The sequence below is a fragment of the Oenanthe melanoleuca genome, chromosome 12, assembly GCF_029582105.1.
Source record: "Oenanthe melanoleuca isolate GR-GAL-2019-014 chromosome 12, OMel1.0, whole genome shotgun sequence".
In the NCBI taxonomy this organism is placed as follows: Eukaryota; Metazoa; Chordata; class Aves; order Passeriformes; family Muscicapidae; genus Oenanthe; species Oenanthe melanoleuca.
In genome coordinates this window covers 10,832,422-10,859,709 of record NC_079346.1, presented here as the reverse complement: position 1 = coordinate 10,859,709, position 27,288 = coordinate 10,832,422, and the positions used below count along the sequence as shown (strand labels likewise).

Genomic DNA, 27,288 nt, shown 5'->3' with positions numbered 1-27,288 from the left:
TTTTAATGCAGTAGCTACAGGCAGGAAATGCTTTTGTTGCTTATGTATAACATTATACAAAATTATGTTACAGCAGAGCCCCCCTGTGAAAACAGGTCTATTGAAGCTCCAGTTATTTCCTATCCTTTATTAAACACTCAAATCCCTTTGTGAAAACACAAACCAAAGACTGCTTTACAGGGACTTCCTTGAAATCAATGCACACTATGAAGAACAACTATTTTTTTTGTCCCCAAACTCAAAACATGGATCAGGCTCTCAAGGTTAACGTCCTTGTCACACAACAGTTCTCATACACTGTGCACTGGCCACTGTTGTGAGTCAATACTTCAAATACTCCACAATTTGCAAACCACAAAGCTCTATGCCTCCAGGAAGCCCCTGTGGTGTATGTTTTTACTCAGACTTCAAAAAGCTACCAGAACAAACACTGGTGGAAAGGGAAGGTGAAAGGCCCAGGGGATGAACGATCAAAATCAAGTAAACGAGCACAAACAATTTACAGAAAGGGAGAGAAATTTCATGGAGAGGGGGCAACCTGAATGCATCAGTGACCCTTGTGGAGACTTGAGAAGATCAAAGTTATGTAAAGGCTTGTAACCTAAGTATTTTCCACCCAAATACTGCAAAGCTGTGAGTGAGAAGTGTAACATCCAAAAACTAGCATCCCATTTTGCACACAAGAAAGCAGAAATAAAGATGAAGGGAATAATTCCTTCTTTGGTGTTGCATAAATAAACTACAGACCTGGGAACACAAAAGTTGGATTCATGGCTTCCACTTCCTTTCTCTCCATAAACAAGAAAGGTCTTGGAGAAAGCTGCCCACTACAAATAGGATAGAGCAAGTTCCTCCTGACCAGCTCATCCTGAAACCCTTGGTCCACCTGTCTGGAGTATTTCAGTCATCTCCCATCAAAAAAACCCTTCAAAGTAAACATCCACCTTAAACATCCAAAGAAGCAACTATAAATTGTGTATATCCTCTGCATATTTTTTGGAGAACTTAGGGATCACTTTAAAAAGTACTATATTTGGGCAGTTTGGTCATGTACCTGAATCCCTCACATTTAGCTCTACTGACATCAGCTAAGCCCTCAGCAAGAAAAAGGGCCCTTCCTTCCCACAAGGACAATGCTTAACTGAGCAGCAGTAAACCAAGAAATATTTATGAGATTTTGTCACTCTTCAGAAGAAACTGTATTTTGTTCCTTCTGTACATTTTACCAAGGCACTCATGTAAGCATCCCAAACTTGCAAAGGGCAAGTATATTAGAACTAAAAAAAAAAAAAAAATCAATAACAAAAAACCCCAAAACAAAACATATTCCCATTTGTTCTAGGAGATACAAGATATTACCAAATTATTTTTTGATGCTCTAAGGTTGCTCAGCCAAACTCTGTAGACACATAATAAAACCTGCTGTTAGTTATATTCTTTTTCAAGAAAAAAATGTTTTCACATTTGAAATTACAGCAACTGTGTACTGAATTTGCAAAATGAAACACATAAAAAGGACATCAACAAAAAACAGAAGGTAGCACAAGCATCCTGCTCTTGTTTGCAGGATGTGTAGTACACTAAACTTCTGTACTATTTCATGAAAGTAAGAGAAATTGTGTTATTCCATGCTGTGTTCTAATCCAAATTGTTTGCAACTTCAGCAGCATAAACCCAGTGAAGCCAAAATGAGATGAAGAACTTGGTCTGTAAGGAACAGCATATTTGGGTTATAGTGACTGTACAAGGCATCTCCATTTAAAATGAAAAATATCCAAAATAAAAATGCAGCAGAAATTTTAAAACCTGAATATGGTTCTATTCTGCAGCTGTGTGTTTATGGAACCATCATGTGTGAAAAAGGATAGGATTGCTTTTACAGGGGGAATAAACTCATTCAGTTCCTCATTTTGGATATTTAATTTTGCCTCCCACCCATATGTTGGATTTTTTTCCTCGAGAAAGGCAACCTTCAGTGAAGGAGCCCCACTGAACCAAGGATTTCCTAAGCACGTGAATCAAGACTCATGGGAAGTTATATAACAGCAGCATGGAGCCAAAAGGTATTAGATAATTTGGAAATGGTGCCCAAGCAAGTTAATGGTGATGTGATGGCAAATACAAGCACAGAACAAATACAGGCAACTGGAGCAGCCTGCTTGGCTGCAGACATGCCCTGCCAGAGAGCTGGACTGGGCAAGAGGCTCCAAGAGCTTACAGCTGCTGCTTTAATTATTCAAAATTCAAAGTAACAGGCCTAAATGTACAAGATGCCTATTTTCTCCCAGGGAATGCAACTTTCCACAATAACTACATTCCTCCAAAATAACAAAGCCTGGATTAACTAGAAAGACTTACGACCACAAGAGACTCTACACAGAAGTAAGGTTCTTATACACAGCAGCATTTCCAGCTCTCAGTTTTACCACAAATCTCAAGATAAGTGCACCTCTTTTGAAATCCCAGATCCTAAAAACATGCAACTGAGTGCAAATCTCAGTTTGTTTAATTTATGTATCTAGCTCTTGTGGCTTAGGAGAATCTTATATATGACCTAAGTTTATCTAAGAAAAGAAACAATCTACAGATTTTTTTTTTCCTTTTAATAAAAGGAAAATCATTTTTTGGGGGCTTACTATCTTGAGTACTTTGGACAGCTGACTACCAATGTTACTGCCAACTGAAACAACAACTGTTCAGTTTCAAAAATACTTGTAAAAACCCACAGTCGTCTCCCAAGCTCTTCCCACACTATCAGATTTCGATTTTATCCTCAAATTAAGATAAATAAATTCTATTATAGCATCTTTCTATTTTGCAACAGGGATTTGAAACTTAACTTCAGGATAACTAGTACAGCAATTGCTGTTCTTGGAGGCAAAATAGGAAACTTAATTAGAATGCACTTGGAGCAGACTATTTTGGCAGCTCAATTCCCAACAGCCTCCATCTGCAGAGGGCAGTCTCAGGCACAGAACTACACTGGATTTTCCCTTCAGCCCTTCCTTTCAGGAGCTTACAATATTGCACCATTAGAACATCCACAGGCCAGAAAAAAATCATCACCTATACCTTGCACATCCCCACAGAAGCCTGAAAATGCTGGTAGAAATATTTGAGGGCAAACCAAACTGCCACTGGCATCCAGCTTCAGGGACCAAGAAAGATGGGCAGGCACTGGGTAGCAGAGAAAGGTGAGAGCATCAGCAAAAACTTAGTCAAAGTGAAGGGAGGCTCAATGGAGACTGGAAGCAAGTATTAAGAAAAGAAAATGTATGCAAGTGATTAGTAAGTTGTGGGTTGTGTTTTTTTTTTTTTTCTTTCCCAAGTAGTAGAATCTGTAGAAGTCAGGATACCCTATGGTCAAACACATCCCATCTGCTGGAATTCTTTTTATTTTCTTAATAGGATTTTTTTTCCATAAATAGCCCAAATAATTAATTTCATATTTACAGCAGGACTTCAGTGAAATGGAAAAAATAAAGGAGGTGATTACTCACTGAGGGGGAAAAAATCCCTCAGTACAGGACAACAGGTCAATTACAAAGCATCACAAAAACCAGCAAAGTTTTCCTTGTGTGTACCAGTGTGGGGAATGCAATCACTCAATTAGACCTGCAGCTCATAATGGAGAGCTAATTAAGACATATTAAAAAAAAAAAAAAATAAAAAAATCTGAAGTTCTAAATGCTTAACTCCACCATCTTGTCTTTTCAGATAATTGTCTTTATAGATTGAGGCAGCATCCTTACTGCTTTCCACATACAAACAGCTCAGACAAACATGCTCTACTAGTTGTGCAGAAATAAACTAAAGATGAACCCAACAGGCAGCAAAGCCCAGAGTGAAAGCTCAGTTTGCTTTGGGGCTGAGCTCACACTTGTGCAAGTGTGAGGTGCTCTGCTACTCAGGGGAGCAAAAAGGGTTCAGTACACATTTGCTCTTTACTGCCACAGCAGAACTGGTCAGAGAGAAACAGGAAAACTTCCTGAAGGCCACCCAACAGCCCTGCCCTCGAGGGGAGTGGGATGTGGTCTGTAGCAAACAAACACTGCAGTTACATCCTGTGGTGCAGAACCACCACTGTTCCTTCTGTTGCACTTCCATTAAGCCCCTCTCACACAGGAATAGAAAGGGGTGGCAGTAAAATAAAAGGTTCCCTCTCACTCTGTTCAGTGACACAGAGGATTCCTGTATATATACACTGTGTATATATATATATATATATATATACACACTGTACCCAACACAAGGGCTTACACAGGAGCTGGACTCTTTTCTTTCAGACACACTCAAATGCTGCTACATCACCTGATGCCTTCTGTAGTCCATGGCTGCTTGATGCCAGAAAAATAACCTGCTGAACAGACACTCCAATGGAAAGTTCAAATCCAAAGAAGAGTCATAACCTCCCCTGGGAACAGCATCTGCTGTGTGCAACGACCTGCTGCCTGTCAAACCACTCTCACTATCAACACATCCCCCCTTCAGAGCTCCCAGCTCAGAGATTCCATCCTGCAATTCTGTCACTGCAGACAAGACCAGGATTTCCCAATCCTATCATGAATGACACACACAGGCAGTTAACAGTTCCTTGACTTGTGTTTGCATCCAGAAGGAGTGTATGCAGATTTTGACTTTGATTCCACAAGAACACTCTAAGGTTGGTAAATCTGGTTGTTCAGCTTCAAAGGTCAGTATGGGATCACATGGTGTCACCACTCAAAAGGTAGGCTCGATTCCTTCAGGCCAACCTTGTTGTGCAAATGCAGTACAAATTCCTAGTTCCTATGTGGTCACCAGGACTTCCACATCACTAAAGTTTAATCTGCTCAAGAGGGGATCGTAAAAGGAAGTGATGCTTCTCTGGCAACAATCATCTCCCAGCCTCTGTCCATACTACACCAGCCAACTTTCACAAAAAGGAGAGAAGGAGATTTATGCCTCAAGTACCCCTTAAGGATTTAGGTTTTGTTTGGTTTAGAGGGTAGGGGAAAAGAGACTGTGAAAGAACAAGCAGAGCTAATCTCCAGCTTTTAAATAAAACACAGCTACACAGATTTCTTTGCCCTTCGGCTTTTGTTTTTCCTCTTGACTGAAATCCTGCTCAGCTTCACCTGATACTGACAGGGATGGCAACCCACCAGACCCTTGCAGCCAACAATTTTTTATTTTCCTTTATTAAAACAGAAGCCAGGCTGGGAAAACAAGGACATTAAATGTGCCTAAATTCCATTTGGCCTAAGAAAAGATTATCCTATTCTAATGCAACACAAGCAAAGAATTCCAAATGTCAAGATCTCCCACAAAAAAGGTATGCTGCTTAGTGACAGCATGCTTAATTATTCTCAGTGCAATGAAAAGGTTCAGGCTGCCCCTTCCCTACTGATGTCAGCAAGGAGCGCCCTCCAAATTACAGATTTGGGAATATGACATTAACTACAGTCAACTATTTAAAACTTGCCTCCTGCAGTTGTTAAGAAAAACCCAAACCCCTGAAAGTAATATTCCACAAATGTCAGCTCCATTGGTGTGTTGAGACCTACCTGAACAAAGTGACATATGCCCTGAATAGTAATGAAAAAAAAAAATCAAATATCAAAAAGGAATACAATAAGATAGGTCTTAAGGAGGAGGTCACAGAAGTCAGTGTGATACACACTTTATTTTACTGTTGTATTTTTCAATCTTCAAGTAACTTTCATTTTTCTCATGCTATTTGACCTTTAGTCAACTTCCTTGTTTAAGTCAAATGCTAAAAAATACTGAAAAAAAAATCGAATTCCACTTTTAAACCCTCAGCTTTCAACTGGAATTGAAATCATGCAGATTAGTGCTGTTCAGGTACAGCTCTTACAGCATGGCTCTCCCACTTTGCAAGCCAGTGTGGAATCTTATCCAATGAAAAAAGTGGCAAAATATAAAAATACCAAAGATACACCAAATCCACAATATGCTAACGGGGAATTATATTCTGTATTTCCACTCTTAATTTCACATGCAAAAATACAAGGAATTCTCAACACTATGACACTTAGCTGAATTCTGACCACTTGATGTCATGTTATGCCAACACTGCAGGATCCCAGAGGTACTGTGTCCTGGGTTAGGGAGAAGATCTCTGTTAGTTCAGAACAGACTTTGATGGCACATTCAGTTCCTCTTACCATGACAAACAGTGGAAACAGTGAAATGGACTTGTTCTCTCAAGCATAAGGCAGAAAGTTACTGGCAACAAAAGACAAAGTCATAAACCAGTTTGTTTTCACCTGTTTTAAGAAACTTAAAACTCCTGTTATCCTGTATGGCTAAAAAGAACAGAAGTCACAAAGCTTGTACTCCAATATTCTCATTTTTATCTCTTTTTATGAAAAGTGCCCTTTATTACATTGAAATTTGCTCAATCCAGAAATGTGTTCAGCTCTTAGGAGTGTTAGATATGCACTGCTTCTTTTGCATTAAGAAAGAAGGTAACTCTTTTAGTCATGGACAGCAATTTTTAGTCAAAAAGAAGAGAACAGCAGTCAAAGGCATTGAAATGCCTCAGAAAGGATGAACACTTCACTAGAAGTTAGACAGAAAGGAAAGTGAACCATGCCTCATATCACACATGCTCCAATTAGATTTACAATAATCAAGCACAAAACAAATGCAATGAGCCAAACCCAAAGAAATTGGCATATCTAAAGGTAGTATTTTAGAAGGTGACAAGACACACAGCTACAGATCACAATTTTGCAAACCAAGCACAGTTTTACAGGGTCAGTTCTTGGGTGAGAGACAAATAATATCCACAATTAGTACTATTCAAATTATTTGCTGAACTTTCCTTTAAATGTCTTATCAACTGGCACAACATTCTTGGTGCCAGGTATGTGGAAATGAGCATTTTCCAAAGACTGTCATTGTCAGCTTTTATCTTCTTTAGAATAAGACACAAACATCCAGTTCCTGCCTCCCCAAACTTGTTCCTGAACAATACTTTTCACTCATTTACCCTATACAGTGTTCCATTTACAACTAAAACAGCTGCCACATATCACCCACCTCAGCAAGCAGTGCCCCATCAGCAGCTCACTCCCTCACCCACACAAAGCATAACTTTAAAAGCAGTGTAGTTTAAATTGCCTTTCAAATCCCATTTGCTTTTTAAGCAGCTTGTTATACTATGTAAAACTCTTGTGAGTTTAGAGATTATGCCCCCTTTTTATACATTTGATCATGCAACCAGTCTGGTAAGGAAGTGTCATCCTGTCAATTAACAGGCCTGGAAACTCTGCCTTCAGTTAAAGTGCAAACAGCTCCACAACTGAGCCTACAGAACAGCAGATCTGCCAGAAAATACTTCTTTTTTCTTTTAGATGCTGCTGCAAACGTTCTAGAAGGTAGCTTATACCTCGTCATTCAAGCAATAAAAGCATGCCTGGACACAAAATCAGAAGTGAAATGAAAAATAAATTGTACTTCCACCCACCATCCTACTGCCTGCCTGTTTTACCCTTCACTAGCAAGCATCCAGGCAAACTACACATGAATATTGTCAAACTGGAATACATCATCTTCCCCTGCAAAGATGATCTGGCAGTGAAAGACATCTCTGCTAAATAACATCTCTCAACAGTCAAGATACACTTCACTTTATTTCATGTTATTAAGCTTTGCTTCCACCTCCTTGGACCACCCTAAGGGATTCTTCTCTGTTATGTTCTTCAAATACTTGTGGATAATAATATCTCCCACTTAGACATCATTTAGCCAAGTTTCATGTGTTTCTTTTCATCTTCTTTCCCTCATAAATCAATCACTTCAGCCTCTCCAGCATTTTTGCTGCTCTTCCCTGAATTTCTTCCAAAATACTGACATCTTTCAGCAACTGAGGAACTTCCAATTGCATGCTGTACTCTAGATGTGCTTTTTGTACTCTAAAGAAAGATAATTATGTCTTTTCAAGAAAAATTAATGCTCTAAGCCTGGAATAAATCTAAATCAGGAATTTCATTATTTTGGGTTTTTTTCCAGAGTGGATAGCAATTATCTCCATTTCACAAGGCAGAAGAGCAGACACAAGTATCTGAGTTACTGCTGCACCCAAGAAGTGCCAGAGAAAGAAACAGATCTACACTCTGCTATTCCCAGTCATGGTCTGCCAAGTTTCAGCCCACAGATGACATAGGACAATGTTCCCAGGCTGATCTCTAGCAGGCACAAGACATTTCCAAGTGAGTACAGAGAACACTTGGGAAGCCCAACACTTGCTCATGTGAGTGGGTGCTGTGGATCCCAGTGGGACCAAGCAGCACCCTAAGATGTGCCATGGTCTATTATTATTAGCAGTCAGGACACAAATCTCCTGCTCATCTCCTTGAATTTTACTGCCATGGAGAGGTTTGTTTCTAAAACCAGCCATCAGCTATCATCAGGTCAACCAGCTGAACAAGCTAACTCAGTTCTAGAGGTTGACTGGTTTTAAATATGAGAGGGCTGATGGACTGCCAGGCTGAGGCAGTACAAGGCAGTTTTCAACCTGGACATTTCCTTCCCTTCACTCCACTTCCTGAAACATTTCTGAGGGAATCAGAGAAAAATAACTTAGAAAAATTTAAAGAAAGGTCTACCCAAAAAGATATGAGAGACTGTATGAGAGGAGGCAAGGATGAAGAATGGGGTGGGGGTAAGGGAGAGAGAAGTCTGACCAGCTAAACTAAAAAAATCCCAACCCACAAACAGGATGCAGACATTAAAAAAGCAACACTGATCTAACAAAGGAATGTGAACTGCAGTTGACTCAAGCAGTATCACAGCAATAGCCCTCCCCCTACACACAAATCTCTGGAGCTCTTAAAGAGACAGGTTTTTAGGCTCTTTCAAATTCTGTGCTTCTTTTCCATTCCTTGATACCCTCAACCTGACTTAATTTAGCTTAGTGCCTTTTCTTTCCAGACAAGAGCACCCAAGTTTGACCCAGACTAAAGCAAAGAAAACTAAGTTGTATTATTCTGCCTACCTTAGAGAGGTATTAAATTCTGCATTCTGCTATTCTTCTCATTGAAAGAGCAAACCATAAAGGGTCCTCTGTTTCAAGGTCTGCTGTTAAACATCTGATGAGTGTAACCAAGATGCGATGATGGTGAAAGGTATCATTTCTTCCCACTAACTCAACAGACAGCAAAATGCCATTATCTAAATCTATACATGATTTTCTTAATGTAACTGCTGGTTCACAATTACAGTTCCTGCTTAAATCCACAAGGGTGCCAGAGACTCCTTATAAGGCTTCTCTCTGTCCCAAGAAGAACCATTTCTTCCATCCAAAAAAGTAGAAATGGCAGTGTAAATGCCATCCTCCTGTTCTTTTTGTTCATCAGATTTTTGCCTCCAGGACAGAAATGTTACTAAGAACATTACATAATTACATTTTTAAGCAAGACACCATATTGAATTTCAGCTTTTCAGCTCTTAGGTCATCTATGCATGATTTCACTGTCTACCTAAAAGTACCTCAGTGAATCCCCACAATCATTTCTATATCAGAAAACAAAAGCAAACACATATCTGTGCAAACTTATTCTTTAAATACGAAGTGTGCTTGTTAATTAGGTTCTTAGATCTATTTGCAAAATGTAGCATTTGGTGACCAAACTAGAAGTACAGCTAGGATAGAACACATGAGATATTTTATACAGTCAGAAATTCTTATCCTGTAATAAGAGGAAGAAAGGAAACTTGCAGAGGGAAAAATCAGAGCACTTGCATCACACTCTAAATGGAAAGACAGTCCATCTTCTGCAAGGAATCTGGAAACTTCACCTTTCTCTGAAGATCAATTGCTATGTTGACTGTTTGCAGCCATAGAACATTGTAACTTCTTTTCTCCACTTGTTAACAGAAGTAATCTTGCTCATCTCCCTAAGAGGATGGGGGATTAACTAGTGACAAATGGGCTGAAGACAAAACAGAAATACAAAAGTACTGCCTGGTATCCTTAAAATCTTATCCTGCAATCTGAGTTAAATGCAACACCTATTACTGCCTTTTGAAAAGGCTCAGAACTACTCTCCTCCCTCAAAAGAAGGAGGAAAAAAATCCCCAGTAAATGACACTTATAAACTCTAGCAGCAATCATTTCCCATGCTCTAACCTAAGGAGGCAGAAATCCTTCCTGTAATTCACCAAGGATGAAAACACAGTCATATATAATATTATAAAACCAGGAGACACAAGCAATACAAAAACTCTCAAGATGTCCAAAACCCCATTTATCACATAGTTTTTGCTTGAAGGCAAGTCAGGTAATAACATGCAGAACAGAGCCAATTTAAGGAACTTGCATCCAATCTACTACACTTAATAGGCAGCTACAGGTAAAAATGATTGCAGGTTTGCTTTCTTTTATTTGTTCAGACGGGCTCTGGTGCAAATCATACATACATCAAGAGGAGAGATTACCACAAACCTCTCTGGGCACAGCATGATTGCTGTGTTGCTGCCTCTTAGCAAGAAGTCATTTTGAGACCAGAGTTTGTTGACACAGGGGATGTGGCTTCAAACCACTCAGTCTCACACTAAGTCACAGCCACCATCAGGTAATTAGGAGAGGTACAGTGCCCACCAGATCACTGCTCCAACTGGGTATGAGCTGATTTCAAAACTTCAGGAGATTCCTGGCAGCACTTCACCTTGCAATATGTAAAGGTCCTCTACACTTGACATAGATTAGCATTTGTTAACTGCTAAGCACCTACCTGGAATTCGGATTTTAAATTTACCACTTTGTCCAAAACCACCATCTATTATTCCATCTTCTCCTGTAGACAGTTTCACTTTCAGACCCACAAAAATCTGGATGTTTGTTTCTTTTTTAAACAATGAACGACCAATCACACTGTAATCATCCATCACCTGCAAAAAAACAAAAAAACAAAAAAGGGATTTATAACTCTACAAGCTAAAGTGACAAGAAATTATCCATGTTTCATGCTAAGTTTGGCAGCTTCTAACACTCCATTTCTGACAAATCATTTACCCCTAAATGAGCAAAACTCTGGGTGAGTCATCTAAACTGCTGAGTTTAAGGCAATTTGTGTCTAAAACCATAGAAGACTTTATGAACTAACCCATTTCTGCTTCTAACTCCTGTATCAAAATATAAGCAGAATAAAACCTACATCAGAACATGCTGTAAAGATCAGTTAATTAAAATCTTTTCTCTGCTTTGAAACCTTTCCATGAAAGTCACTGAAGTACCTATGCTGATAAAAAGTTTATTCCATTATTTATTCTACAGCTAAGTACATTATCACCTACATAAATATTCTCTTAGCTCCAGACCTGCACTCCAACAGCTACACTTCCAAAGAAATGACAGCTTCTAAAGAGAGCCTTTTAAATACTCACCTTTACCATATTGATTTGTAAAACCAAGAGCCTTATGACCACTGTATCCAATTTTAATTTCAAGGTTTGTAACCCAGTGGGAAGAACCATTCCAAGCTGAATTCTTAATTAAGATATCAGGAACAAGAGGCAGTGAGGTTGGTGGGTAAGGCAAGATAAACAACCCTCTCTGAGGCATTACAAAGTATAAGGTGCAGTCAAGTGAGCCTAATCCTGTAGGTGTGAATATCCTTGTACACCCAATGCCTGCAGTTACTCTACCTTGTAGGTGTGGAAAGAACATTTATTTATCAGAATAAATACGGGGATATTACTTGAATCTTTCCAAGATTATTTTCTGTGGTAAAAAAGTTGCAGCTCTTCATATCTCAGGAGCCACTTTTAGCTACACCTAAGAGCTGCAAAGAGCAAAGTGACTTGGAATAGTAAAGAATTGTAATCAGTTCTGAACACTCTTCTTTATTCAGTTTAGATGAACTCAAAATATTGATGACTCTAAACATGGCCAGTTTATTAAGCAACTGTCCTTCCCTGAAACCTCATCCATAAACTGTAATGCAAATACAGACTCAAATCCCTAGGATTGTTATTATTTTGTTACATATATATCCCTCCATTTTAATGCCAATCTCAGTATGGTAGTAAATCCAGCATCAGAAATTTTATTTTTGTTTTATTTTAAACAGAGCTTACTTGCTCAGCTATAAACAGTCTTGAAAGGGCTGTGCAGTATTAGAAAGCACTGGCAGGACCTCTCCCAGTTCATCCCTCTTGTCCACTGCTGGCCAGTGTTTCTTTCCCTTGTGTTTAAAATACAGATAGTACAATATGCTCCAGGGAGGATCTCTAGTATATCTATTATTTTTGCAGTTATCCCTCAAATGGCACAGGAAGCCAACTTTAAAGGCCAACATCTTTGGAAACATCTTTTATTTTTCCAAGAGCACTTCAAAGTTATCTTTAACTTAATTAAAAACGGAATTACAGGATGAGCAATCATACTAGACTAGCATGCTTCAGTTTAGAGCCTCCCCAGCAAGGCTGTCAGAAAAAACTCCAGTGATTTCTGTGAACAGTAACAGAGTAAACCAGCAATGATAACTTTTAATTGAATATTAAAACAGAAACAAAATCTATCAGCATTTAGTTATAGCACACTCACTTAAAACCTTTGAATTAAAAAATCTTTATCTTTTATAAAGAAAGGTGCTTTTTAGGGTCTTGCTTTTGTACATTCAGTATAGGAGAATAACCAAGGACTCCAGCTGCACTGTTCCTTTCACTCTACTGGTCACAGAATCACCAGGCTGGAAGAGACCTCTAAGATAGAGTCCAGCCCATGCCCTAACACTTCAACTAATCCATGGCATTGAGTGCCACATCCAGTCTTTCATTAAATACATCCAGGAATGGTGACTCCAACACCTCCCCAGGCAGACCATTCCTGTACTTTATCACTCTTTCAGTTAAAAACTTTTTCCTAACATCCAACCTATATTTCCCTTGGTGCAGCTTAAGACTGTGACCTCTTGTTCTGTCAGTCCTGCCTGGAGAAAGAGACCAAACCCCACCTGACCACAGCCACCTTTCAGGGAGTTACAGAGAGTGATAAGGGTCACCCCTGAGTCTCTTTTTGCCCTGGGTAAACAATCTCAGCTCCCTCAGCCCCTCACCAGCCTTGTTGCCTCCTCTGGATGTGCTCAGTGTCTCAATGTCCTTCCTGAACTGAGGAAGCACTCAAGGTGTGGCCTCACCAGTGCCCAGTACAGGGGCAGAATGACCTCCCAGCTCCTGCTGGCCACACCATTCCTGACACAGGCCAGGTTCATTGGCCTTCTTGGCCACCAGGACACACTGCTGGCTCATGTCCAGCTGCTGTCCAGCAATGCCCCCAGGTCCTTTCTGCCTGGGCACTGTCCAGCCACACCATCCCCAGACCATAATGCTGCAGGGGGTTATTGTGGCCAAAATGCCACAAGGACTCTGCACTTGGACTCATTAAATCTCATCCCACTGGACTCTGCCCATCCATCCAACCATTCCAGGCCTCTCTACAGAGCCCTTCTACCTTCCAGCAGATCAATACACACTCCCAGCTTAGTGCTGTCTGCAAATTTAGTAATGAAAGACTCAATACCCTCATCCATGCCATCAGTAAAAATACTGAACAGAACTGGTGCCAGCACAGACCCCTGGGGACACCAGTAGTGACTGGCTGCCAGCTGGATGCAGCACTGCTCACCACCAGTCTCTGGGCACGGCCATCCAGTCCATTCTTAACCCAACTTGTTAAAAAAAAAAATATATATATCCCTCCTTTAAACAATTAATATGTCCTGTAAGTATCACCATTATTCCTTGGGCATCTCCCCAGGCCATTAGAAACAAAACCACTTTAGTGGTGCTGAGATAATAAGTGATCAGTGACTTGCCTGACTGGCTGTTTGGAATAAAACCTCTATGACCCGAAGTCAGTCTCACACACTAAATACTACACACCCCATCCTGTGCCATCCATGGTGAGCCTACCATCAGTTTATCCCTGAGAAAGACAAAATAACTAGAGAATGCCTGTCCTAACAGGAACTAAGATAACTGGATCAGTCTTTGCATTGAAATAAATGAGTGTAGCAGAGAATTGCTATAAAAGAAAGCTCATTTTCACAACTTTGACTGCATTAAAAAACAGTAAAATTATATTTCTGGTTTAGCTTTGCTTTGTAAAAAGGCGAAGAAATGCATGTTGCTCCCTCTAACTGAAACTCAACACTTCCAATTACTTTACCAGCAATTTACCTCCAATCATGGGATTTGAAGTTAATCCCCTTTGAGTTCTCAGAACATCTACAATGGCAATCACTTTGCCTATTAGCTGAACAGCCTTTTGGGAGAGCTTCCTGCTTTTCTCTCAAACACTCTATTTCAGTATAAAATATTATGAACTTATAAAGCCAACTGCCACAAAGACAGTAAGGGATATGCAGTCTGCTCTGAAGCAGCAGCAAGGGGCCTAGCAGTGAGGGCAGACTAATTTTATTAACTTCAGGGAAACTTCAAAAAGCTTTAGGGCTTTAATGCCAGACAGAGACGACCCCAAAAGTCAGTTTAAGTGCTGCATAAACAAAGGATTAGGGCAAGAAAAAGCTGAAGGCTCCTTGCATTTCTTGTTTATATTGTCATATGACCTAGTAGGAGTGGGAGAGGGCTGCCTCTCTGACTTTAATCCCCCATGGTGTACAGTGGCGTTTCAGTTCACTGACCTACATAACGATAATATTTTTTTAAATTTATGGGCAGAGGTGCAGCATCAAACTCACTTAAGGACATTTCAAAAAGAAAAGGGGGCAGGAGGGGAAAAACATGCAGAAGAGAAATTTTCTGGCTGGTACAGTCTCCCTCTCTCACTTAGGTTAGATCAGCAGCTTAGAAAAGGATTTCAAGTTCAAAGGGAACGTCTCTGTTACTCTTGTTTTATGGCTTAGACCAGAGGACACAATAGCACTGAGTTTATGAAATATCCCTTCCCACTTGGCTTTTGTGTTTGCACAAAAAAAGTAAACAGTGCTTTATAACCGTAGGTGAAGTATGTGCATCTCTGGCACATAAACCTTGTGCTAAAACCAAGAAATTCACATAAAAAAATAACCAACTCACACTCCTCATCTCTTCAGTGCTTACCCTGCCTTAGACCGTTTGCAAAACCATAGTTCACATTATGTGTTGGAATTCAGTGCAAACCACAGTATTAGTTTCAGGGAAAACCAACTCCAGGATGCCCCTTTGAGCATGGTAGCAAGTTATACTGTCCAGCCTGTTAAACAACCCTCCTTTTTAGGATAATTTAGAAATTACTGTCACCTGAACACCCTCTCAAACAATCCATCACATACATTTTGAGAGCAAATAACTCATCTCTTACTGTACTGGTAGGGAAAAAGAAAAAGTGGATCAGAACAGAAACATACAAGAGGAAACAAAGTGGTGCCAGTATGAGAGGGAAATAAGGAAAGGTTTAAGACCGAGAAAGTAAAAGCACTGAATATTAAATACTAGAAAAGATACAGAGAAAGAGAAGGAATAAACTTCCCTGATTTAATAGAAATTTTTTAAAGGCCTAAGGATTATTCTCAGCAAACAGATAAAAGGTTCATTGAAACTAAAGCAGAAAAACAACAGGAGAGAAAAAAGAACAAAAAGAACAGTGTGACTAACACTGAAAATACAAAGCATTTTTATTACTTTTTTGTACTGCAGAAAAAGTACACTTGAGGCATCTTCATCATGACTGGTGACAGGTCATTTATTTCTAGAAAACAGTTTCAAGCACTTTCCATTTCTGTGTCAGAAATGGGAGTATTTTTGAGGCTGCAAATTCCTGTTTTTTTTTAAAACAAGGTTTCACACATTGAGAAAATAATGGTACAAGAGGCCACAAAAAGGGTAAAGGAGAAAGGAACTCAGGATTGCACCAATGATCAAGTTTCCAGCTTTTTTGACTCTACATAGACTTCTAGCCTATAGCTGGCTATGAGAACTAGCTGAACAACTTGTTAAAAAAAAAAAAAAAAAAAAAAAAAAAAAAAAAAAAAAAAGAGAATGATTTGGTCAGTCACAGCTTTTCCTCAAGAGCTTACTTAGAGCAGCATAAAGACTTTTCTTTCTGCAACTCCCTCCAGCACTAGAAGCCTTCAGCTTCACGTCTCATTACTCCTGTTTTAATGGACGTCATCACCTTAACATCTCCACATATCCATTAACTTGGTTTTCAGATGTTCATCTCATCTCTCATCAGTCTATGTTTCCTATATCCAAAAAATATTTTCTTTTCTCTGCCTTTTTGAGTAAAGGGACAATTGAGTTTGGGAATATTTAACAAGCAGCCATAAAATGTCCCTCTCTTTGCTGAGCACTGTGCCACCACTAGAGCCTGATAAAACCTTGCATGGCAGGAAAAAAAACAAAAAAACAAAAAAACAAAACGGGGGTGCTGAGTACTGAATCAGGACAGTGAGTGAGAAGTGCATAACCAGACTGCTTTAGGTTCTAAAAGCTCTACACTCCCCAACAGCATTCTCCAGGCACATACAGGGTTTCAACATAGCACTATTCTTTCACTTGCACCTTGAGAGTGCAAGTTTCCTTCATCCCTCTTTAAAGCTCAGAAGGGTTGAATCCCAAAACAAACACAGGCACTGAATTCTGACATGGTCTGAATGAAAACTTTAGTTTTACCAAGTGAGAAGAAACTGGTTCATGTCATGATTTCATTTTTTATTAATCTATGCTGCATTCCCATCATGTGGGAAAAGCAACATCAACAGATATGGGAAAAAGGAGGCTCAAGACTGTTACTACATCCTACACCATCCATCTCCAGACCAGCCAGCCCTGGGTTTCTAAACAGATTAAAAAGCCTGTGATCCTTACTATCCAAGAAAAAGAAACAAGACACAGGCTGTTCTGTAGACAAAGTGGTATGTACAGGTCTTGACCTGGCTTTGTAAGCATGACACAGGGAGGACTGCCAAGCTGAAAACTGCTCCTCTTCCTGGAAAAGGTTCTGAGCAGCCAGGAGGATGCTGGTGGTACTTCCATGACTTAAAAACACACAGGCAATTTCTTAACTATTTTAAAGTAGTTTTAACTGTGGTGATCTCAGGTTCTTAAATCCTAAACATCCAAAGAAGACATCAGTGGGACATGGCAAGTTTCATTATTTGGAACATCACACAGATCTGGCACAGAACAGGAGGCCAGCTGCAGTGACAGAAACTTAAATTTCTTTCTAAACGAAGCTGCCAACAAATAGCTTGAGGAGGGCAGTAGGGAACAAGGAAAGAGTTGCCTGAAGCAACTGATGCTCAGGAAGAAGAGAGAGCTGCCTCAGACTGACTTGCATTCCCCTCTCAAGACACACAAATACCCTGAGGATCTCCAACTCTAGTGTGTGGATCTGCTGCCCAAAACCACCTCCTCTATGGGGTAACAGCTTCCTTCTGCCATTTGGCTAACCAGGTTTGTGCTATCAAGCATGTTTGTAACTGCAGCCCCAGTGAAGATGTACAGTAAAGGGATGGCTATGCCTCAGCAATATGGAGGTTTAGTTTTACTTCATCTTTCAACTTTAAAAATACCTAGGAAATTAAATAACTTAGGCTTTATATAAATATAAGTTGCAGAATTGGGCACTTAAGAAGTTAAGAAATGCCAGATGTCCATACAGTCTTATCCCTGTTCCTCTTTGATATGCCCCATGATATACTCTTAACATGACCACATCCAGAAAAATTTCAGAGGAACCCTGCCTTATTAAGTGCACAGGGGTAGAGGCACAGGGGAACAGAATTAATGTTGCATAAGAAACTGTAAATCTGGTATTTCCTAACTTTCAAGTTCTTGATTTTGCAACCCAAGCAACATTCTTAATTTATTTTTGTATCCAATAAATAAAATGGTGTATTGGTTGCCTTGCTGACAAACTGATTCCCCCACAGGTGACTGTTACACAACCTCAGAAAAATCAAGACCAGCTGTCCACACACTTGCAAGACTCAAAAGCATGTCTGAATTTAAATTTAATAATATAAATAATAACCATAGGTGTTACTCAAACCTTGCAAAATTCTACTACCCAGTCATGTGGAGTAAGCCATTCTTTTGCTGGTGAGTGAAAAAACTTTTTTTTTCCTATGAATAAGAAGGCAGATTCTGCAACTTACCTGGTACACTTTTATGACAAATTTATTGTACTGTGTTAATCCACATGCTGAGATAGGAAATGCTGGGAAACATCACCATCCTTTTCTCAGCACTGTTTAGCAGAAATGGTATTTCTGTTTAATGGGCAGTAAACCCTCCCTTCTCCCTTCCCCCACTAAGCTTCTCAAACACTTTTACTCAAAAACTAAACAAGAGCCAATAAATAAATCCATCTTTTATATTCCTATTTAACAGTGCATTTTAACTACTGAATGTGCTGTGCACTTTTATTCACCTGATTGCCTTCATCTCTGTATTATTACTGTATTTAGCATACCATCAGCAGCCAAGCAGAACCAAACAAACTCATGTTCAGACTTCAAAGCAGGAAAAATAATAATTGTGGCGTCTGCATGTTTGCAGTAGATGATGGAGTGACATCCACCACTTCTCCCAGCTAGAGTCACAGAGGGTTCTGCAGACAGCCCAGGTCACTGCCTGTGTGTGCAGGCAGCACTCCATCAGATTTCAGTTTGGCCTTGTTACTCTTGGTGCCCCAGTCTGCACACCTCACCTCAGTCACCCAGAAAGCCCCTTCACCTGCCTGATGCAGGGTTTTACTTGCTCTGCCCCTGGCATTGCACTGTCACTGTAAGAAAATAACAGATGCAACACCAGCTCTAGTAAGACAGTGAAACATCCTGTACCTAGAAGTTAGATGGAAGAGTCTAACTATTCAAGGTGATAAAACTTAATTATCTTCATTCATAGCAGGACCATGCAACCATTTCACAGAAAATCTAAGAAACAGTATTTCTCTCACACATACTTTGAAAGCAGTCTGAAACAAATTCTGGTATTCCAGATACCTGGAAAGGATTAAGTAAAAAAAGTACCAGTGTTGTTTATAAATGATCCACTACCCAGGAATCCTTCCAGACAGGAATACTCTGCTGCTCCTATACTAACCTCCCCAAGGAAATGTAACCACCACAGAACTGGTCTCGTCCCTTAAATGAATCACATCAGGTGTTCCTATTCACTCATGGGCAAGCCCATTTTTCCTCCTTTGCCCACTCCTTTAGCAGTCTGGTTCAGTGTGTGGCTGAGCTACTACAAACTTGGTGTGTGCTCAGTAACTAAACATGCTACTTCCACTCAAATACTGCTCACAGGTTTAAAAAACCCACCATTTTCAAAACTTCTGCTTTTGACGTTCCTCAAAGGACAGTCTGGGTCATGGCTGATCATCAACAAATTTAACACCATTTTCTCACAGTTCCTGCAGTTGCTTATTGGCATCATCTCCACAATAATCCTATCCTTCTTCTGGAAGGCCAGAAAGATCTGTGAAATGGTGGTGACAAAGACCTTCCCTTTGACCACTCAGGTAATGTACTTGCTCTGACAAAGCTCTTCCTATCCTGCTGGAAGAGAGGAAAGAACCCAACACTTATAAAGATACTGAGAGATAAGCCTTCTCTCTTCCATGCAGGCTTCAGAAGAGATGCACTGATAAAGATCTTGATAACTTACCCTGCTTTCACTTCTTGTTCTTACAACAATGCATTTCTCCTTGGGGACACTTTGATCACACCAATACTCAAACAATTAGTAACGTGCTGTTATTAAGCAAGAGGCATCCCTAGAAACATGCTGGCTACATGATGGCCTTAACCCTCAGGAGAATGAGTACAACATGAAAACTCACTATCCAGGAACCACAAAAACTGTGAACAAATTGTCTATGAACAAAAACAGGACATCATGCACCATGATTACCATCAAGTAAAGCCTCAGTCAGGCAAATAATGAGGAAGATACATTAAAAACTTTGAAATAGAGAGAATTAATTCTTCTAATTGACAAAAGAACACAGATAAAGTATCTTTATAAAAAAGGATGAGCCCATTTTGATTCTGCTACACTTAAAATGGGAAACCATTCCAGCCAACACATGTATATTTTTCACTACACAAGCCTGAAAGTGCAGAAGATGCAGCTCACATTGTTCAAGGCAGAGTTTTCCTTCTCCTTTTGTCTCTGCCACAGAGCTATTGATTTATGAGTGCCTGTGACAATAGGACCCTGTGGCAACAATCCTAAGATAAATCCTGCTCATGCAAACATTTTCAAAACAGGCAGAATATCTGAGTCATGCAGGAAAGCGTGATGCACTCCTATGGTTCACCTTTCAGTTGAAACTCTCTGCTCTCAACCTGTATGTTCATAGAAGCCAAAGAGCAAATAATGTGACAAATACAAAGGATTTATTCCAGGAACTGAGTAATTGCTTCATGAGTCAGACTGGAATTAACCTGCAAGGCTGCTTAGAGGTTAAATTCAAAGAAGGTATTTCAGAGATGATGTTAGGATTAATACAAGTTTCTCTGCCCACAGAACTGTGCAGAGCTGAACACCAAGCAGCCTGTCTCCAGAAGCACAAGACCAAGGACAACAGCTGCTGCTTATCTTCATAATTTGTCTCCAACTCCAGGAACTGCTGACCAGCTGCAGTTCAGCAAGCCCATGTCCACTGCCAGCACTGAATGCCAAATCAGAGGGACAAGACCTCCTTCACACTCACTTGCCCTTTTTTCACCAAGATTCCCACATCACACTCCTTAGAGCTGCACTGGTGTTCACAATAGCACTCTCTTTTACCTTTTTATCAGTACAAGCCACTTGTTGCCAGCCTAGCTTTTTCCTATTGAAAGCACATTTGTCAGGCAGCCAAAGGTTTGCAAAAATAAGATGTCCAGAGGGCAGCAGACTGTGCCTCCACATAACCTCACCAGAAAGATGCTCTTGACAGGAACTTCCTCCCACTGAAGTTCTCCCCTCTCTCAAGTCCTCTTTGCAAGAGAAAGTTGGACTAGTATTTTACACTGCTTTTGAAACCATCAAGTTAAGCAAACACAAACCTCTATCACTGTCCTCTTAGTTCTAATCAAATAGCCTATTTTGATTTTCCTTCAAACTAACCATACTTAAACATAAAAAACCCTTGTGATCTAAAGCAAAACAGAGCATTCACACAGCTCAAAAATATCAAATGGTATAATACCAGATAAAAAACATTACTGCAGTAGAATCATGCAACTTTCTCATAACCAAGATGCAATCCCAGCATCTCAATTTCATGGACTAAGCTGCACCTCAGATAACACTAACTTGTCAAAATCTAATTTGTCATAGATCATAGTAATACGTATTCCCCTTTACTCTCCTTCCCCCCAAAAGATCAGTAGGTGAATAAACAAGGATGCACTGCAGACAGGTAAATGCAAAGATTTTGATGAGCAACAGCAGTCAAGTTTGATTCTTTCTCTTCCACTGCTCCACTCATTGGCATTACAGAAGATACCAAAAGGGAAAAGTGAGCAGTATAAAAGGCAATGACAGGGTACTTGAATTTCTGTAGAACACTTTCCATCATTTCAACAGATGAGAAAAAACAGGAAGCTTAGGCATGAAATTTCAGTAAAACGTACTACTTGAAGACTGTTTTCTGGCTTAAGTATGATTTTTAAAAAATATTGTATAGTAAATGCCATATTTTCCATGGATTTTATTTCTATGTGAAATAGGAAAAATGTCACTTTTATGCAGAGAGACAAAAAATGTTGGAGAATAAATATCCTTATTTTATCTAAAAAAAATTAACCTCACAGTTCAGAAGGGTGCCATGCACAAGGGGCACACAAGAAAAATACTGTGATGCTGAAACTTAATGAATTTACAGCTCTTACTATTCCATCAGTGCTCTGAAAGTAATCAGAATAGGAACAAAAAGCCAAACCATAAATGCCTGATTTCTCCTGGGCAAACTGGTAGTTAAACTGCAGGGAATTTATTTTAATTCCAGCAGCAAGCAGGGGGGCTTGGGAGACCCCACATCAGATTAGCAGCAGTGTTTTACAAATGGGCACTATTGAATTGCACTGCACCCAGCTATGGAAGCATGTTTCTGTCTGCAAGCAGGCATTACCTGCCCCTGCCTCCCTCTCTCCCAGCCCTTCAGGAAGCTATGAAGCTAATTTTCCCCAGCAGTATTCTCTGAAGGAAAAGTTCACTTCTTGTGAAGGTAACGTGTATTTTTTAATTATTATTATTATTTTATGCCTCCCCAGGGAAGGTGAGGAGGGGGGGAGCTTCCTTGCTCAACAGAGAAAAAAATTTTCCTGTATCAGTGCCAAGATTAGACACCCTAAATTCAGCGATCCTAATCTCCAGCCATCCATCAGCAGCAGGGTGGGACCAACTGATTCAAATTTTCTATTAGCTGGTGACTTTGTGTACTAAAATAAGTCTCTGTACCACCCAATTGTTCCTGCTGCTGTGCTCTGCAGAGCACAGACTCAGCCAGCAGCTGCCTTGCTGTAAGTACTTCCCCAGCAGGCCCTTTATCCCTGGCACAGTCCTCTTCCCACCAACTCTTCCAAGTCCCTGAGTGCTCCTGGGACTTTGCACCATGAGCTTTTCCTACAGTGTTTGCTCCATCATCCCTTCAGCATCCAAGGAAAATGCCAGCTCCAGGTATCTGCAATACCACAGCAGGCAGAATTGGGTACAAACAAAGCTGCAGAAACTACTCCATGGCAATTGTCCCTTTGCAGGGCTTATTATTACTCAAACACACAGTGACCAAGGCATTTATACAGGGCACACTATATACGTGGTACAAAGGCAGGATAAAATAATAAATCTCCCTGATCTACATTTTAAAAGGCATAGGAAGATAAAACAGTTCACTAATATAGCCTAATAAATTATTCTGTTGGTCAAATATTACATAAAGCATGTTCATTGGTTATTGTTTGGGCCAGAAAATAAAGTATGTGTAATTGATTAATGTTATTCCATTATTTACACAGCAAAATCAAGAGCAGAATATATAAACTGGCAAACAGTTTGAAAATAACACTAAATAAAAACAACTAAAATTGTGTGACCAGGGCTAACAGCAAACTGTTAACCCCATCAGACAGATCACACAGTTGGTACTCTGCAAGTTTTTAAGTGCCATAGATTAGTGTTTAGAGAACAAAAATAAAGAATGTGAGAGCAGTTCACCTCAGAGAAAAGCATCTGTCTCCACAGCTCACAAACTTCTGTTCCCATTGTTACTGTAAGCCAGGTCTCACTGGTCCTGGCAGCATGAGCCCTGCACAAATGTGCCAATCTTTAGCCAAGATAAAGGCAAATGTTTCATGAGCTCAGAAAGCACCTGAGTGCCAGAAGAATGACAGACATACATTTGGTCTAGATTTTCTCTGCAGCTCAGAGCCCAGAACACTTTGGACTCCTGGTTCTAATTCAGTATCTCCATCTGCCAGAGAGAAAGGCAGCTGGGCATGTCTAACAAAGGAAACAACACACCTGCTACCAAAATTGTGAAGAGTGACTGCAGATTTTGGGTGTTTCAGATAACTCATATAAACAAAGACAAAAATTCAGAAAGCTACAGACATCCCCCTCCTACCTCCCTCCCTTTCTAGTGATAAAACTGGCATTCAAAAAACCAACACAATGCCATAGGTCTATCATTCCTTTGAAATAAAAGTCCTTCAAAATCAGTAGTGAAAATTCAAAGGAGAAACTCATACTTTCTTTTTTTTTTTTTTTTTTTAAGAGCTAAAAATTCAACAGAGACCTCAGGAAAAAAAGGAAGAAATATGACTTAGGTATTCGATCAATTAATTAAGTGGGGCATTTTGAAGAGCCTCACTAATCATGCCCTAGCAGGGATCTTCCTACTATTAAATCAGTAAAGCAAACAAACAATATTCAGGGAGTCTGCATTATACATAGCAAACATGGTATCATATGCCAAGTGTTGCATCTCCTATAGCAAATTAAGGAGAGATATTATGCAATCTTCAATTCAGCTGTATGGAATTTTGAAAAGAAGAAGGCTAAACACTTTGTTCAAACAGTGAAGTTTTGAGTTAGGAAAATCAAAATTAAAATGAGTTCTTTACCCAATATTCAATAGATCACCTATCATACCCATTCATCAAGTAAACAAACACTGAAGTTTGCATTAGCTCTGTTCACTACGGGGTAAACAAGTTATTTATAAATCATGCATCTCCACCTAAACCATTCATCATGAAAAATTCCACTATGCAATGTATAAACAAGTGATTCTCCACTGTTGACTGAAGGGTAACCACCACCAAGGCCATGTAACACCAACCACTACAGACAGTGCATCTCTCCAATTCTGATGGCAGAGTACAAACAAATCCCCTTTAATTTTCACTGTAGCTGCTAACTCCTCCAGAAAGCATCTCTGTTTTCTGCTACACTAAGATGGTCAGTACAAGCACTACAGCAGATGATGATAATGATTACCTGTGTGACATAGAAACAACACACATTAGGCACCGTTTAAGTTCTCCATGTCATGAACCTAATTCCAACTTCAACATGCTGCCACTTGTAAGGCATCCTGCAGGAAATGTCTTTTTGCCTACTAAAATAAATACTCTTATTTATTAAAATGTAAAGATACAAAAAAATAATTACTTGTGTTTTTTGTATTATTTAACCAAATCCTACTTTGTTTTCCACTGTCTTTACATTTTCAATGTACTGCAGACTGTGTAAAATACATCAATGGAAACCTGGAAGTTTTTGTCCCTCAGGCCAGTCTCTGGGAGGAACACACTGATCAGACTCCAAAAGGATCAGTGAAAAGACAGCACCAAATTACTCAACTGGATTGCACTGAATGAGCCAGTCACTTTTAACAGTGATTTCTGTTTGCAAGCAGACCAGATGTAATACACTGAGTAATACAAACATTAGAAAAACCTGTGTAAGGCTCTGGAACGTAGCAATGACAATTCTGTAGCCCACCAACATATGTACAGGACAAATATTTCCAGTTCCTATATATAACATAGAGAGACAGCTTACCCTTTCCACTTGTCCTTCTTTGTGCTTCTGTTTGTACACTTTCAGCTTTGGAAGGAAAGTCTCTGTGTAGTTCTTGTCTTCCATGCCTTGGAGCAGTACCCCATGGAATGCCAGCCTGCAGGTATTGGCATGAATATCTGTATCCAGCTTAGAGCCAATCACAAGGCACAGTTTAGGACAAGTGACTGGTTTTTCAAACTCCAGCAAAGCCCATTGTTGTTTTGGAAGCTGGACTTCTCCTGCTTGGTCATTTTCTTTATTCTCCTCTGAAGAAACTGAGTCCTTGGACAAATATTCCTCTTGATAAAGATAGTCTTTTTCAAAATCAAAAGCATTTTCTTGAATTTCTTCATTGAAGTTAGCAGGGGCAGGACCAAAAAACATCACTCTTCCCATAACTGTTTCATGACCAACTGTGATGTGGAACTTGGCCTTAGTCTGAAGAGCTCCTCGAAAATACTGAATTTTCTTCAAGGAAATGATGGCAGCATGGATGGTGTGAAGTGAATCCGGGGTGCAAATCAGGCCTCGCTCCAGCAGCTTGGGATCAAACTGGGTGACACAGACACCTACTCTGTCACCCTGCATTGCATAAGTCACAGGAGTATGGAACATCTGCATGGACTTGACCCTCTTTGTCACCTGTGGATGAAAGGGGAACAAAAAGAACCAAACTATTAATTGCACAAGTGCATGATAAGCACTCATATATATGTCACATGATATCTGCTTATATTGTGATAAATCAGCCACACATGACACCCTCCTGTCTTGTAAGACAACTGACCTAGAAGAGTCCACAACTCAAACAGTAGAAAGCCAATAGTGTGAGAACTCCATCACTTAAAATGACCATGTATTTGAGCCCCCATCTTATTCTTCTTCTGTTCATGAAACTGAAGATTATCATGTTAATATTTACACCACCTGTGCTGCAGTACCCACAATACTATCTGTAAATAATCAAATACACCCACATCATGGAATAGCTTAAATATACTCCCTCAAGCATCTGCAGCATCAAAAGTTTACCACTACAATACCCAGCCATGCACCTATGTGCCTGCTTTCCCACCCCTTCCACAAAAATCCTTTTACACACTTCTTTGGCATGGTTGAATAAACTGTAAAATGTGCAGAGCAAGAAAAACCTTGTAATGTATTTGCACAGCACCAAGCAAAATGAACTCTCATGAACTATCACTACAAAATAATCAGGAATACAAAAGCCCACCCTTTCCTAGTCTATATATACTGTAAAAGAAAATCCTCAAAGCTTTCTTAGGAAGATATGAATGTTCATGAACATATAGCTAGCATTGCTGTCACTAAAATGTGAAGGCTCCATATCTCAAGAATATTGTAGGAAAAGCCAAACACTGATCAATACTTATACTAAAATTTCCCAGATGCTATCAAATTTTGGCCTTAATGAACTTGCTACTGTATTACTTGTTTCAAGGATAGGAGAAGAATGAAATAAGCTTTTAAAGATCAGTCTAGGCTCAGCTTGATCAGACTAAACCAGTTTAGTTTAACAAGGATTAATTTTTTGGCTTTTTTCTTTTTCAGTTCAGCAAGCCATCACCCTTAATAAGTACCCTCATCCCCTCAAGTTGTATGCAAACAAAAGTTTTTTCTGGTAATATGTTTATGGTGCCACCTGTTGCATTTGTACTAATGTTGGATGCTTGGATAGGTAACCGCTCTGCTTCAAGTCCCTACATTAGACAGCTTTTAATACTGAAATTATATCTTTGGCAATAAAAAAAATCTCCTAAACAAATATTATGCACTTGGACAAGAGTCCTTAGTACAGAAAAGTTATACATAGCACTTTTGAAGGGCTAAAACCTCAACATTCAGATCCAAGAATTGGATATCAGCTTTTTTCCTGTATCTTAGCTGCAATACACAAGTGGAAATAAAATGATATTTTTCACATTCTCCTTTCCCACAAAGCTTGCTGCCCTGTATGGAGAACATCTCACTTGGCTCCAGTTAATCTGTCTATGCCTGTTCCCAACATCACCTGACTCAGGGGGGAACAAATTGCAGAAACTTAGATCAAAATAGAAGAGCAGATGAAAAGTCTACTGGCTGAACTAAAACCTTCAGTAACTGAAATATAAAGAGGTTTCCAAATAAATCAGCAGAAAATGGTCACAGGCAATATAGAGAAAGCTGTTTAAAAACAACAAAAATCTTGTATTCCTTTTGGAAATCATAATTATACAAATAACAATACCCATGAGCTTCACCACTATG

General features: G+C 39.6%; 1 protein-coding gene across 1 annotated transcript in view; it reads right to left on the bottom strand.

Moving 5' to 3' along the window:
* EEFSEC (eukaryotic elongation factor, selenocysteine-tRNA specific) overlaps positions 1-27,288 on the bottom strand; it is a 115,698-nt gene that overhangs the window by 28,730 nt on the left and 59,680 nt on the right. The window contains exons 5-6 of the mRNA XM_056501705.1: positions 25,021-25,662; positions 10,743-10,899 (exon numbers count right to left, since the gene is read on the bottom strand). Of these exons, the coding sequence (XP_056357680.1) occupies positions 10,743-10,899; positions 25,021-25,662 (799 nt within the window). The remainder of the gene's footprint in view (positions 1-10,742; positions 10,900-25,020; positions 25,663-27,288) is intronic.